Genomic DNA, 14,675 nt, shown 5'->3' with positions numbered 1-14,675 from the left:
ATGCAATGTGATTCTGAGAGAACTCAGAGTTCAGCGAACACGAGTGACCCCAGCTATCTTGCCTTTAGGTAACACTGCTAACTGTAATCCCCCTTGAGATCGAGCTACTCTTATCGTGGCCACTGGCCACTACTGCAAGTACTGTCAATTTTTGAACCCCCAACGAGACTACTCGATGCATGCCTGTTGTTTGCAAGAGTTATGCGCAATATCTTGGTAACATAGTCTCTCAAAGTTTATGCTAGCAGATAAATGACTTACTCCTAAATATAAAATATAGTAACACTCGGCGCCTTTGAGTTGCTACTAATATTGAGAGAAAAGGAACAACGTGCATTAACAGTTTCAATCAATATTCACTAGTTGTAAAATCTATTGAGAAGTAAAACAATGAAATGTAAATGCTATATGTGACAATTTAGATTTAACATGTTTATAAAATAAAGGTTAGAGAAGGAACCTCCGAATCCGAACCTGTGATATGCTCTTGCCAATAGATTAATGACTATGCGGCAACTTCCCATTCTAATCAAAAAGGAAAGATTTGAGATTTGTGATGTTTCCAATTTGGTAGAGTTTACATCATATTGATTATCAAGAATTCTTCGTAGTTCTTGAGTTAGTTGAATCTTTTAGCGACATTGTACCCAAACAGTTCGAAGCTGTGAAAGGTTCCTAACGATTAGTGATTGAAACCTTTCACAACTTTGATGGAAGCTAGAGACATAGCCTTGTTTCCAAATAGGGAAAAACATCACATGATAATCCTTCATACCCACACCACATAGGGATATTCAATGAGGGTTAAAAGACGAAATCTTGACATTACATGAGGTAAGCTGAAATTCGCTAATATTGCGGTGGGAGTGGGTAAACACTATTTTACTCAGAAATAAATAAAAAGACATTCTCAGATGTATGACAAGCAAACATACTACAAAGGCAACAACAGGATTAAGTTTGTACAAAACAAGAACAGAATTCATACATTAGAGGATCAGAATATCTTCTAGTACAAAAGGTAAGATATTAATAACATGACATTTTACTCCTTTTAGTGATTCTTAAACACTACATTGAAAAAGTACAACATTCACCATCTTAAAAGGTTAAGACTAGATATATTAAACAAAAGGATCATAAGTTTCTGCTCATATCTCGGTTAACTAGTGAAGATATGTAGCTTGGTACTGATAGCCGTTTCCAAAGTAGTTGCCATGATTATGAGAGAAGTTATAATGTGCATTGCCGAGGACGGGAGGACAGTGATTGTCGGTTGGTGCAGGGTACATGTAAGGTCGGTCATACACATATTGCGTTTGTGGGTACCTGTCAGCAACTCTAGGATAAGAAGTTTTGTCGGAAGGAATGTTAGTGACACGGGGACCGTATCCCATATTATTAGCTCGAGGTCTCTTCGGTTGAGGCTTTGTCGCTTCGGCTTCCCTCTTTTTGTCAGCTTTGGCCTTCTCAAGTTGAACAACTCGTTTCAGGAGAGGATCTAGAGGATACTGCTCATCAAGTTTGTGTTCTTCGATGCACTTGATTACAGCTTTATGAGCAATCAACTCTCGTTCATTAACTTCAATCTGATACAAGAAATCACTAGGAATATTAAAAAACACGGATAAATAATGGATTACCAAAAATAAACCAATCACGGATAAATTTAACTGAAGGTTATCGAGAATCAAGAATAATTACTTAATATAACAGACTCAATAATGAACCTGTGCAGTGGGGGATGAGTTACCACTTTTGCCAGGTGAGCAAGAATTTCTAGCATCCTTCAAATAAGACTTCAGCAAGGTAACAGGAGAAAACTGTTTCGTTAGATCAAATGCAAAAGCCAAGTTAACTGCGTCAATTTGCCTCCCACTGTTCACCAAAACCTCAATTACACCTGCCGAGAGAAGACAATAAATCAATATTGCCCAAAATCTGATATAATTCTTATAAGGTTAAGATTGAAACGGAAGATTATAAATGAACAAATAGATACCAGGCATCTTCTCTGATAATCCAAGGCTACAGCATAAATCAGCAGTTTGGCGACGCCGAGACACCATTGGAATTAGCCTGGATAACTCCTCCTCATCAAAACCAGACGCTATATCAAAACTGGCTAGAAGTTGCAAAAACGCATGAGCCTCCAAGGAATTCCCGTTACTGGCATCCATGTCAAGAGCATCCAATTTAGGTTTCCATTCTTCAGCAACTGCCTTTGCCCGTTCCTTGATATCTTTCGAAACTAAATTAGAAACACGGGCTGAATTGCTCAGGAAATCACTCAGACATTCCATCAGCATGATACAGGTCCGGCGAAGACCTAATAAGTTAGCATCCTTCTTAATATCATGACTTGACACTTCCATGCAGTAAAATCCTTCCAAGGAATCTAAGACTAAACAGGCCGCATTAGGAGAAGCTCTTAATGCATGTGGTATTTCCTCCCTTATAGCAGCAAGGTTCTTACGGTTGTCCGGTATGAATTTGTGCAGTCCAGCAGTATCCATCTCCTGACAAAGTTTTAGCAACTCCGGATAAGAGACCAAGTCCACATTTCCATTTCCATTTTCAAAAGAAAGTTTCACATCTTCTATGTGACCTTCCGTCACATTAGAAACAGCATCCATTGGTTTCTCCTCCATACATGATGTACCTTGACCCCCATTAGAGACAATGGCTAAATCTTTTTGTGAAACCTTCCTGTGCTTTTCTCGAGCATTTATAATGGCAAATGTAGCAGCATCTCTTTTCTCTTGAAGCCTTTGCAATGTAGCTTGTTCCTTGGCAAAAACAGCTGCTTCCTGCTTCTTCAACATTTCACGAGCTTTCATTGTCTTGTTTTCGAACACTTTTTCTTGATCTTCTAACTCATGAAAGCGCCTCTTCAAGGATTTCTCGAGCCCGTGAAAATGTTCCTCCAGTTCTTTCCATTTCATGTTAAGAGTAACAGCTCGATAACTTTCAAGTTCAGCAAATGCCTTCTGCAGTTGTTGTATCTTAGAAGTTGTCGAATCCATCAGTGTAGCCACTGAATCTTTTTCTTCCATTGTCAAGAAGCTGAAAAAGATAAACTGGTGAAACAAATACTTAATATCAGCTTACGAAAGCATACTACGGTTAATACTTAATAGTACACACAACACACTTATCAGCAATTACAAACACTCACAACACTGCACACCAACCACTTAAGTTAGATCCCGATAAAATCCTACTTTGTAGTTAAGAACTATGTTTCTTTACAGAGTTATTATAGTGTTCTGTCACACTATTATATCATAAAATTAAGACATGTTTCTTCATCTCTCAATGGCATTCTCAATTACTCAGTTAGCAAGTGTTCTTTCAGCAAAAACTTCAAATGACATAAATATTTGTCTGTCCATTTCTCAAATTATACACATCACACATCCTCTGTGTCTCTTTTAACAAAGGTGAGTTACTAATTAAGGAAATATCAAACACTAATGCACCAAAAACAATAATAAAGTTTGTTTAGATATGAGAAGTACTACTAAGTACGAACACTCTTTTCAACACTCTCTCTAACACTCACTCTCTAATTGGTCGAAATCAATGTGGGTCCCTCACTTTTGAAATAGGTCCCACATAAAGTGGCGAGACCTACATGAGTTTCACTCAAGTAGAGACTGAGTACTGAGTGTTGAAAAGAGTGTTACTAGCACTACGCGTTTACATGTTTAGCAACAAAAAATGTATGGCACGAACACAAACACGATAGCCTCTAATAAAGTTAGCTTGAATTTGTGGAACATCAGCTGAATTATTAAGACATAATCTCAATGGTTCAACCAGCTTTACTATTTACTACATCATATTTAATCAACTCTTCACCAAATCTTCAAGCATTTACTTCTTTATAAGTTGTCCAAGTTTTTTTTTTTTTGACTAAGTTGTCTAGTAGCTAAAAAAAGCATCATATTTCAAATCATGACTAAATTGCTAAAATATTTACCAAAGAAGATATCTAGATCCAAAACCTAAAAAGGAAAAGGGGCAAAATAGGCACAATATTTCTACTCATCAGTCATCATCAATTAAATGCAAGTGAAAATAAAAACAACAATAATAAACAACTGAAAACTAAAAAATCACAGAGTAGTTAATTTCCATAAAATTAACAACAACAAAAAAAAACAATTAAATTAAAATTTAAAATAAAATAAAAACTATGCAGTGTAATTAGAAGAGTAGATTTGGAGTAATGTGTGGAAAAAAAAATCAGACAAGAAACATTGAAAACAGAAATTGTCTCCAGAAGCAAACAAAGCCGATCTAAACCGACAGCAAGAAAACAAAATAACAGAAAAAATAAAACAAAAATTGGAAAAAATAAAAAATAAAAAGAGAAAAAAAAGAATTACCTGATTGATCCAAAAGAAAGTACTATAAAACAGAGAGGGATAGAGAGATAGAGAAAGAGAGAATTCTCAATCCATAACCTCAGTGCAACTCTCACATCAGAGATTGAGAGAGAAGGTTGAAGAAGAAGATGAAGAAAAGGAAGAGAGAGAATGTGTGTGGTGGTTGATTAATTAATATCAAAAGCTGACTCTGTTACATTACACACTTGTTTCTTTTTTAAAAAGAAGAAAAATTGCTAAACAGTGTCCTGAGACAAGCAAAAATAGTAATTTGGTATTAGAGTTTGTGCAGTCAACTCTTTAAAAGTTTAAAAAATGATGTTTTCTATTTAAAATTTTCTTTTTTTTTTCTTTAAGCAGTGTCTCGAAGACACCAGTTACCATGACTCTTAAAAGAAATAAAGAAATTGTTTTTTGAAGACCCGTTTCCGTTTTGGTCTTCACCGTTTACGGACAGCAGCAGTATAGTATCAGTACCAACTGCTACAGACTACAGAGACAGAGTGTCTTTGACTCACAAAATTAAGAAACAAAGACATTCTTCTTGGGACTTGTTACGTTGCCTCACATAATTCTTCTTGGAGTAATAATAACTCAACTAATTTGAGTTAAAAGAGGTAAGAAAGTTTAGGTGGGATAGATAGTTCATCTGATTGAATTAGTTGAATTAATGGTTTAAATGGAATGGAGGTTCAACGTTCAAGTTTTTATAAGATGTAAAAAAATTATCATAATAATTAACATATAAATAATTTTTTATTAAAAAAATTAAGAAAGATAAAATTAACAAAAAGGTACTTTTTTTTTTCTTCTAAATTACGCATTCCGTGATGAAATAAAATTCACTTTTTATCTGAGCTCGAACGATATAGAGATAGTGGAGTCTTCTTCCAGATGAAGTAGAAGTGTGAGGTTTAAAAACGGCTATTTTTTGGCAAAGAAATTTGGGTTATCCAGTGTTGTCATAAGAATAGATTGCAAGTTTGTGGTTGATATATTACCGATAAAGTTAATATTGGTACCGAACTTTTTGTTATTTTACATATTTGTAAAAGCTTCTTTGTTGTTAATAATAATTTGTTTTTTTTTTTACAATTGTTAATAATAATTTGTTATTATCAAACTTTAGGATAAATTTCAATGAACACAAGCCAATAATGTTGCTCACTTGTTAGTTGTTAGTAAGAGCATTATTGTCATTTGTTAGTCACCAAAACTTGGTTATATACTATATTAAAATTATATTGATATATGAAATGAGTTAAGCTTGGTAAAAAAAATTAGATTCTAAATTCAAGGTCATAATTTCAAATTTAAGACTTAGCTGATTTTTTTTTAATTAAAAGACCCAATTATAAATCATTAAGGGGTTAGGAGATTGAATTATAATATTTTGATGGTTATTTAAAAATCCTAAAATAACATAGCGGCCTCAAGAGTATACTAATTACTACTCCGTCCCATAATATAGGCAAAAAAAAAATTTTCACACTTATTAAGAAAAGTAAAATATGATAATTTCAAGGTTGACTTTTTGTGTGTTTGTTGAAATAAGTTTCATGGGAAGATGTAAAAACAGTTTTTATTGGTTATTGATTATGGAAAAAAGAAGAGAGAGAGTAAATTAAGTAAAAGTTTATCTTGAAAATGATAAAAGTTAGTTTTTTTTGCTTATAATTTGGGACATGAAAAAGTGATTTTTTTTGCGGACGGAGGGAGTACTAAACTTCAAAATAGCTATAGTTAGATTTAGGAGGGTGTATTGGATTGAGATTTCATGGGATTTTAAAAGACTTTTTTATGACAAAAAAATCTTGAGGTATTCAATCAAGACTTTTACAAAAGTTAAATAAATCTTGTGGTATTCAATTAAGACAAACATGATTTTTTTTTCAGGGCAATAAAATCCGTTGGTATTCAATTGAGATTTGGTACTACTTTTAAAATGTCTACTGGTATTCAAAAGTCTACCGATTTTGATGGATTCTTCTATGGAATGGATTTTGAGAGACTTTTTAGTTGAAAATACACTTGATAGACTTTTTCAACAATCTCACCAAAAGCCTTGAGACTTTTTTGAAATCTCCAAGACTTTTTATTTTCATCATCACTGTATCAAAAAAAAATTTTCTTTATTTTTTCATAGTTCATCATCACTGCACTCCTTCTTCTTTTCTTTGTTCACTTGTTCAAGAATCTCACCAAAAGACTTGAGACTTTTTCAAACTCTCCAAGATTTTTTACTTTCATCATCATTATATCAGTTCTTCTTCTTCTTCTTCTTCTTCTTCTTCTTCTTCTTCTTCTTCTTCTATCAAATATGTTTTTTTTGCAAAAAAATATTTTAACAAATTCTACATCTTTTTTACAAACTTTTGATTCAATACAACTTTTTACGACAAATTTTTTTCGTTACCTTCATCTGCTTCTTTTCCCATCAATGGTGATAATGGTTTTTATTTGTGATTAGAAACATATACGTGAAAAAAATGTAAGGTTTTTTTTTTTGTTTAAAAATTTGGATTCCCAAAAAAATATAATTTCTTTTATTAAAATTTATTGATTCTTTTAAAATTTGCCTAATATACAAAAGTTTCTTAATATATAAAGTATTATGAAATCTTGATTGTAAAAAGTTTTTTGAAAAAAATCTCTCAAAATCCATTCAAATCATGTGTTAAAAATCTTGATTGTAAAAAAGTCTCTGTAAAAAAGTCTTTAAAATCTCACAAAATCAATATAGTCCAACAAAATCTCATAAAATCATCAAGACTTTTTTTGCCAAAATTGTCTCATGAAATCCCAATCCAATACACCCCCCTTATATTTTTTTTTAAGAAAAAAATTTAGTTAATGATTAGGCCTTTTGCGTTACCTTAGCATGCTATTTTTACTTTAATTATCGATTTAAATCTTCAACCCAATAAATATAATCAAAAGCATCAGAGTGGCGCAGCGGAAGCGTGGTGGGCCCATAACCCACAGGTCCCTGGATCGAAACCAGGCTCTGATAAATTTGGCTTTTATTTTTTATTTTTCAAAAAATACCTAAAAAACACCATCTCAAGCTTGCATTCTGCTCACACAGAAACTTTGTTTCCGAGTTATGTACCAAACCACTCTCTTAAAATGATTGAGAGATTAACTAATTAAGACCCACTTACCTAACCCAATCACATCAGGTTTCTCCATAATCCAAGATCAATCCAGATTATTTTAACGTAAGTCGAAGTTAGGGACTATATCTAGACATACATATATACCCCACAAAAAGGAGGAAAATTATGCAGATTAAAATGGTGTTCGAGAGTTCCTCAAGTTGATATATGTTTTTCAACTGAGAACAACAAAATGTCAAAAAAGTGCAGTAATTTAGAAGCATGGACAATCAGAGATTAAAGAGGAAAAGTATACTACAAAGACAGCAAAGTAAGCTTGTACAAAACGAGAACAGAGTGGATGCATTAGAAGATAAGAATATCTTCTAGCACCAAAGTTAAATTTTAACATGACATTTAACCTGTTTAAGGGGTTCTTGAAGACTACATTTATAAAGTACAACATACAAGTCATACAAGTACAACAGCTTAAGGGTTAAGACTTAAGACTAAATATTAAAGGGACCATAGTTATCTGTTTACCATCTCTGCTAATTAGTGAAGATATGTAGCTTGATATTGGGGTGCCTGATATTGGTAGCCATTTCCAAAGTAAGTTCCAGGATTAGGAGAGATGTTATAGTTTGCAGAACCCACGAAAGGGGTGCAGTGATTTTCAGTTGGTCCATGGTACAAGTAAGGTCGGTCATACATATATTGTGGGTACCTGTCAACAACTCTAACATATGGAGTTCTGTCAGAGGGATTGTTAGTGACACGAGGACCATATCCCACGCCATTAGCACAGGGTCTCTTGGGTTGAGGTTTTGTCGCTTCAGTTTCCCTCTTCTTGTCAGTCTTGGCCTTCTCAAGTTGGATCACTCGTTTCTGAAGAGGATCCATAGGATACTGCTCGTCAAGTTTATGTTCTTCAATGCACTTCAGTATGGCCTTGAGGGCAAACAGCTCCCTTTCATTAACCTCAGTCTGAGAGAATAGCAAGTCATTAGGAATATTCACACACACACACACACAGACACACATTTCCATAATCAAACATCAAAATATGAGTAACAGAAACACCAAATAAATGTTTATCTACTTTATATGCTTTGGAACATCCTCAAGGCAATCCAAAATGATAGTGAATGTCTTCCATCATTTCTATGATATTAATAGCGGCGCTATAGCGGGATAGCGTAGCAGCAGACCCCCTCCCCGCGATGCTACAGGTCCGCTTTCCGCTATTTGCTGGTGAATAGCATTTTCGTAGCGGATCCATAGAGGTATCTGGCCGCTTTTGCCTTTTGGGGGGTGGGGGATTGATGAGAACCATAATTTTTGGAAATAAATCATAAAATTAGGGGTATTTTGTGATTTTTCCGCACCCCTTTGATGCCCTAAGTTCTCATATCATGTTATTACTTTTCTCTCTGTGCCATTTCTTCTTTCAATGTTTCTCAAATACTCAATTTCGGTGGGCTAAGTTCATACAGAGCAAAAAAACTCTGGCTTTAAATGGGGCCCCCACAAGTGGGCGGTGGGATTGGTCCCCTTGGATTAGTCGGTCCTAGGGCCAGATACCAAGTTTTCAAAAAAAAAGTTTCTCAAATACTTCAACGCTCACTTTGAAAGTATGATTTTACATGCTTATAGAACTTGTCATTAATGGCTGGTTAGTCATTGTGTTTACTTTTAGAACGAACTTATTCTTTATTTTGATGGGATATCATTTTGAGTACTTCTAGAACTTGATGGAATGTTATTTAGTCTTTTATTTAGAACCTATTTTGATAGTAAATGACAATATTTAGTATAATTACTAAGTATGAAATGTATTTTTCTATTTTTTAGTATTTATGTATGTTGTTGGAATTTATATTTAATTTGTACATGGATTTTTGGTCTTCACAATAGCGGTCATCCCGCTACCCGCTATACCGCTATAGCATTTTTTGGGGTCGGCGCTTAACAACATAGCATCATTTCCTAATCTACTGTGATGTAAGTCTATGAATGTGGCAAGATGCTAGCGTGTTAATAAATTTTCTTTTAAGTTTGAGTGGGGAACCTTTTCACCACAAATCATCTCTTGAAGCATTTTTGCTTGAATCCTATGATTTACATCAACTATTCCCTAAACTTTGGCATGAAGGGACCAAGCTAGAATTAGCATATCTCCCGCTAAGTTACATTCCATACATTCTATTTTATTTCTACATAAACAAAAATTCTTAGCTAGGAGAATAAGAAATCCTCCTCTTTAAGAAGGAAAAAGCAAACAACTGAACAAATAACTAAATAAAGCTTCCAAGCCACTCAACATATCTCTAACGGATGCCTCTACAAAAAGATCATAAAATTTAACACTAAATGATAACTTGACATGAATTAACTCTCAAAGGCTTATGTTGTTAAGTGTTACGCAAGTCCTCATCAATATGGTTTTAAATCTGTTACGCCCTCTCAAAAAGAACCCCTTTGGGCTTGACGAGCAGACATTGTATAAATTCATCTACATTGTGTTAAATTCAACTTTTACATACAAGAATGGGGTTATTAAGGATCAAAATCTAGACCACTTGGCCATAAAAGCTCCAATACCATGGCATGAATAAAAAAAACTTCATTGTTAGGAGGAAACTCATGAATGGTTTTTAACATCCACAAGAGAATTCAATAGAAAACTAATGAATTGTTTCATACCATGCCAAACGGCTGCACATTACTGTTGCCAAAACTCAACATGAGTGAGTTACATTAAACATAGTTAAGTGGAAGCATAACAAAATTAGGAAACAGCTCCTGAGGTTGCTCCTCAATAAGAAGTGTATGTCATTCAACAATATATCTGACAATATTCTAAAAATATTACTCCCTCCATCCCATAATAACTGTCGCATTTGACCATTTCACACAGATTAACAAAAGATGATAAATGCAAAGTGAATAGATGATAAGATGCGCATAGTATTAATTAGATGGTACAATTGGGGAAACAAGCATTTAAAACTACAATAAAAATTGAAAGTGACGCACTTTATAGGACAACTTTTTTGCACATGTGACAGTTATTATGGGTCAGACAGAGGGAGTATAATACAGTCATTCTTTTGCAACTCCCGACCTTAATATTTCACAATGACAACAAAACTATTAGACAGCTAATAACCTCAATTGCAACTGGACATACCGGTCAGAAGAACTATACAATACTCCATAAGACAAGTTCAAATCATTAAATGAAAGCAGCAGAAGGAATGATTATTAAATATGGAGACACTGGAGAATTTACCTGTGCAGTGGGAGAAGAGTTAACACTCTTGACTGGAGAAAAAGCTTTCTTAGCATCATTCAGGTAAGACTTCAGCAAAGGAATGGGTGAAAACTGTTCAGTAAGATTAAATGCAAAAGCCAAGTTAACAGCATCAATTTGCCGCCCATTGTTTACCAAAACTTCAATCACACCTGCACATCAAAAGTAAATTGAAATATTCAAATTTTAAAATGAACACAAAAATATATAAAGAAAACCCAAGGAAACGACTTTTTCACAGCGTAAAGTAAGAAACTCATTTAAAGGGGTGGAAAAAAAAGCTAACATGTGATAATTAGATGAAAACTTAGTGCACAAAATAAAACATTAAATAGAGAACTAATCCATACCAGGCATCTTCTCCGACAACCCAAGGCACCGGCATAAATCAGCAGTTTGGCGACGCCTAGACACCATTGGAATCAGCCTGGATAACTCCTCCTCATTAAAATCAGAGGCAATACCAAAACTGGCTAGAAGTTGCAAAAATGCATGAGCCTCCAAGGAATTCCCATTGCTAGCATCAATATCAAGAGCATCCAATCTCGGTTTCCACTCTTCAGCAACTGCCTTTGCCCTATCCTTGATATCTTCGGAAATCACATTCGAAACAGAACCCAAATTGGTCAGGAAGTCACTTAGACATTCCAACAGCATGATACTGGTTCGGCGAAGACCCAACAAGTTAGCATCTTTCTTTATATCCTGACTTGACACTTCTGTGCAATAAAATCCTTCCAACGAATCTAAAACTAGAGAGGCAGCATTAGGAGCAGCTCTTAACGCAAGCGGTATTTCCTCCCTTACAGCAGCAAGGTTCTTGCGGTTGTCAGATATAAATTTGTGAAGTCCAGCAGCATCCAACTCTTTGCATAGCTTTACCAACTCTGGATAAGACATCAAGTCCACATTTTCAGGAGAAAGTTGCACGTTTTCTATGTTGCATTCAGCCCCAGTGGATGCAGCATCTAAAGGTTTCTCTTCTACAACTGGTGTCCCTAGACTCTCATTAAAGACAAAACCCTTCGATGAAACCTTCCTTTGCTTTTTTCGAGCATTTACAATGCTGAATACAGAAGCATCTCTTTTCTTTTGAATCCTCTGCAGCGAGGCTTGCTCCTTAGCAAAAACAGCTGCTTCCTGTTTCTCCAACATTTCACGAGATTGCCTTGTTTTGATTTCAAACAATTTTTCTTGGTCTTCCAGTTCACGAAAGCGCCTCTTCAACGATTTCTCTAGCCCCTGAAAATGTTCCTCTAGATCTTTCCATTTCATGTTAAGAGTAACAGCTCGGTAACTTTCAAGCTCAGCAAAAGCCTTTTGCAGCTGTTGTATCTTTGAAGATGTAGAGTCCATCATTTTAGCAACCGAATCCTTGTCTTCCATTGCAACGAAACTACAGAATAAAATAATGAAATAAATATCAAAGTTCAACTTATCTAATATCAAACAAGAAGCATTGCAACCACCAGGCTCTAGCGCAAGTGGTTAGTGTACAGTGTGTGCGAGTGTTGTAAACCTTGTGGTACCGAGTTCAATTCCTACTTATTGATAAAAAGAAGAGTACCATTGCAACCACTGGGCTGTAGCGAAAGTGGTTAGTGCGCAGTATGTGTGAGTGTTGTACACTCTGGGATACTGAGTTCAATTCCTACTGATAAAAAACAAGACAGTCCCATCCCATTGCAACAACCAAGCTCTAGCGCAAGGGGTTGGTGGCATTGTGTATGAGTGTTATAAACTTTGGAGTATTGGGTTCAGTTCCTACCGGTAAAAAAAAAAGTACCATTGCAATAAATATAAGGCTTAATTGCAAATTTGGTCTCTTATTATCTTTATTTTAGGTTTCAAGTTGATCCTCTATAATTTAAAAGTTTCAATTTGGTTCTTTATGTTAATGATGTCAGCTTAAGTTCGTCATTTTTATTAAATTTTGAGTTAATTTCGTCTAACTTTATGTTAAATATGTAATTAAGCCTAAATATAATAAACTTTATAGCTAATCCTTTCTTATCAGGGAACACTATAGCTAAACTTATGCATAAAAAAATCTATATCTAGTGCATTATCTAACCTCAGCTACAAATTAAAATGGTACTGTAACCTCTAAGTACAAGCAAAACACTAACTCAAATTTTCAACCAAGATCTCTAATTCTAACACCATATATTAAAAAAAATTCACCAAATCTTCAACTATATATTTTTTCACAATTTCTCTACTTTCTTAATAGCTAAATTAAGCTCGAATGAAAATACCAAAATTAAAAACCCTAAATAAGAAATAAACACAAAAGGTAGCAAAATTGACGCAAAATTGATATGCAACAACTATCTATAGCTACAAAATTAGATTTTGAGAGCAATTTCTACGAATTTGTTCAACTGAAAATGAAGAAAACAAAGCCGATCTAAGCTTATAGAGAAAATCAAACAAAAAAAGAAATACAGTGAAATAAACAAAGAGTTACCTGAATTGTGTGAAGAAGATAAACTAGAGAGAGAGAGAGTTATGAATTCTCAGTCCATTTTCTCTCTCTAAAAGTGTAACCCTAGGAGAGAGAAAGAGAGAGGAAGAAGAAGAAGAAGAAGAAGAAGAAGAAGAAATGGTTGAGTAGAGAAGTGTTTCTCTGTTTCTTCATTTCTTTTTTTTTTCTAATAATAATAATAATAATAATAATAATGGCTACCATCTCTAGTTACTTTTTTTCTCATAATATAGGCAAAAAAAAAAAAAAAATTTCACGCTTATTAAGAAAAGTAAAATATGATAATTTTAATGTTGACTTTTTGTGTGTTTGTTAAAATAAGTTTCATGGGAAGATGTAAAAACAGTTTTTATTGGTTATTGATTATGGGGAAAAGAAGAGAGAGAGTAAATTAAGTAAAAATTTATCTTAAAAATGATAAAAGTTAGTTTTTTTTACTTATAATTTGAGACATAAAAAAGTGATTTTTTTTGCGGACGGAGGGAGTACTAAACTTCAAAATAGCTATAGTTAGATTTATATTTTTTTTTAAGAAAAAAATTTAGTTAATGATTAGGCCTTTTGCGTTACCTTAGCATGCTATTTTTACTTTAATTATCGATTTAAATCTTCAACCCAATAAATATAATCAAAAGCATCAGAGTGGCGCAGCGGAAGCGTGGTGGGCCCATAACCCACAGGTCCCTGGATCGAAACCAGGCTCTGATAAATTTGGCTTTTATTTTTTATTTTTCAAAAAATACCTAAAAAACACCATCTCAAGCTTGCATTCTGCTCACACAGAAACTTTGTTTCCGAGTTATGTACCAAACCACTCTCTTAAAATGATTGAGAGATTAACTAATTAAGACCCACTTACCTAACCCAATCACATCAGGTTTCTCCATAATCCAAGATCAATCCAGATTATTTTAACGTAAGTCGAAGTTAGGGACTATATCTAGACATACATATATACCCCACAAAAAGGAGGAAAATTATGCAGATTAAAATGGTGTTCGAGAGTTCCTCAAGTTGATATATGTTTTTCAACTGAGAACAACAAAATGTCAAAAAAGTGCAGTAATTTAGAAGCATGGACAATCAGAGATCTATTACAATATAAGAAAACTAATGACAATGGTAAAATCAAAATTGCCCTTGCTTAAGAATCTGACACCTGTCCAAATTAAGGGTATTTGCTGTCAAAAAAATTTGTAACTGAACCAGAATGAAAAGTAACCAAGCCATATGGCTCACTAACTGAGCCAGTTTGAGTGTATTAAGAGATGAAAAATCACTTTTTGTTGAGCCCAAGATGAGCCATAGTTTCATATCAATTGTTTTAGTTACTTATCAATTGAAAAATAGTACAACTTTATGACAATATACTTTATGAT

At 34.0% G+C, this 14,675-nt stretch overlaps 2 protein-coding genes and 2 non-coding genes across 5 annotated transcripts; 2 read left to right on the top strand and 2 right to left on the bottom strand.

The window, feature by feature from the left end:
• Positions 1-917: 917 nt before the first annotated feature.
• Positions 918-4,589, bottom strand: LOC123883276 (FRIGIDA-like protein 3). Of its 2 annotated transcripts, none has more exons than XM_045932021.1 (4): positions 4,395-4,589; positions 2,003-3,080; positions 1,731-1,903; positions 918-1,589 (listed from the first exon to the last, which is right to left on the bottom strand). In XM_045932021.1, the coding sequence occupies exons 2-4, from the start codon at positions 3,054-3,056 to the stop codon at positions 1,167-1,169; spliced, it is 1,650 nt and encodes a 549-aa protein (XP_045787977.1). In that variant the 5' UTR covers positions 3,057-3,080; positions 4,395-4,589; the 3' UTR covers positions 918-1,166. The 2 variants fall into 2 exon arrangements, with proteins under 2 accessions (XP_045787977.1, XP_045787976.1); XM_045932020.1 differs by having other exon boundaries at positions 2,003-3,066; positions 4,395-4,581.
• A 2,746-nt stretch (positions 4,590-7,335) lies between these two features.
• On the top strand, positions 7,336-7,407 carry TRNAM-CAU. The gene has a single exon. It is a non-coding gene; the product is annotated as a tRNA-Met (tRNA).
• A 382-nt stretch (positions 7,408-7,789) lies between these two features.
• LOC123883274 (FRIGIDA-like protein 3) lies at positions 7,790-13,499 on the bottom strand. Its single transcript, XM_045932019.1, has 4 exons — positions 13,279-13,499; positions 11,159-12,204; positions 10,788-10,960; positions 7,790-8,479 (listed from the first exon to the last, which is right to left on the bottom strand). The coding sequence occupies exons 2-4, from the start codon at positions 12,192-12,194 to the stop codon at positions 8,048-8,050; spliced, it is 1,641 nt and encodes a 546-aa protein (XP_045787975.1). The 5' UTR covers positions 12,195-12,204; positions 13,279-13,499; the 3' UTR covers positions 7,790-8,047.
• Positions 13,500-13,932: 433 nt separating this feature from the next.
• Positions 13,933-14,004, top strand: TRNAM-CAU. Its single transcript has one exon. It is a non-coding gene; the product is annotated as a tRNA-Met (tRNA).
• The last annotated feature ends 671 nt before the right edge of the window (positions 14,005-14,675 follow it).

The sequence above is a fragment of the Trifolium pratense genome, linkage group LG5 (assembly GCF_020283565.1).
Source record: "Trifolium pratense cultivar HEN17-A07 linkage group LG5, ARS_RC_1.1, whole genome shotgun sequence".
Lineage (NCBI taxonomy): Eukaryota > Viridiplantae > Streptophyta > Magnoliopsida > Fabales > Fabaceae > Trifolium > Trifolium pratense.
The sequence above is the reverse complement of the archived record's forward strand: the minus strand, read 5'-3'. Positions and strand labels throughout refer to the sequence as shown.

Bases quoted from the DNA above. Each gene is read 5' to 3' on its own strand.
- LOC123883276 (XM_045932021.1), bottom strand. From the start codon at position 3,056: ATGGAAGAAAAAGATTCAGTGGCTACACTGATGGATTCGACAACTTCT. The intron at 1,904-2,002 runs GTATCTATTTGT...TTCTCTCGGCAG, and splicing joins ATTATCAGAGAAGATGCCTG to GTGTAATTGAGGTTTTGGTG. The intron at 1,590-1,730 runs GTTCATTATTGA...TTCTTGTATCAG, and splicing joins ACTCATCCCCCACTGCACAG to ATTGAAGTTAATGAACGAGA.
- LOC123883274 (XM_045932019.1), bottom strand. From the start codon at position 12,194: ATGGAAGACAAGGATTCGGTTGCTAAAATGATGGACTCTACATCTTCA. The intron at 10,961-11,158 runs GTATGGATTAGT...TTTGATGTGCAG, and splicing joins GTTGTCGGAGAAGATGCCTG to GTGTGATTGAAGTTTTGGTA. The intron at 8,480-10,787 runs GTAAATTCTCCA...CTATTCTCTCAG, and splicing joins ACTCTTCTCCCACTGCACAG to ACTGAGGTTAATGAAAGGGA.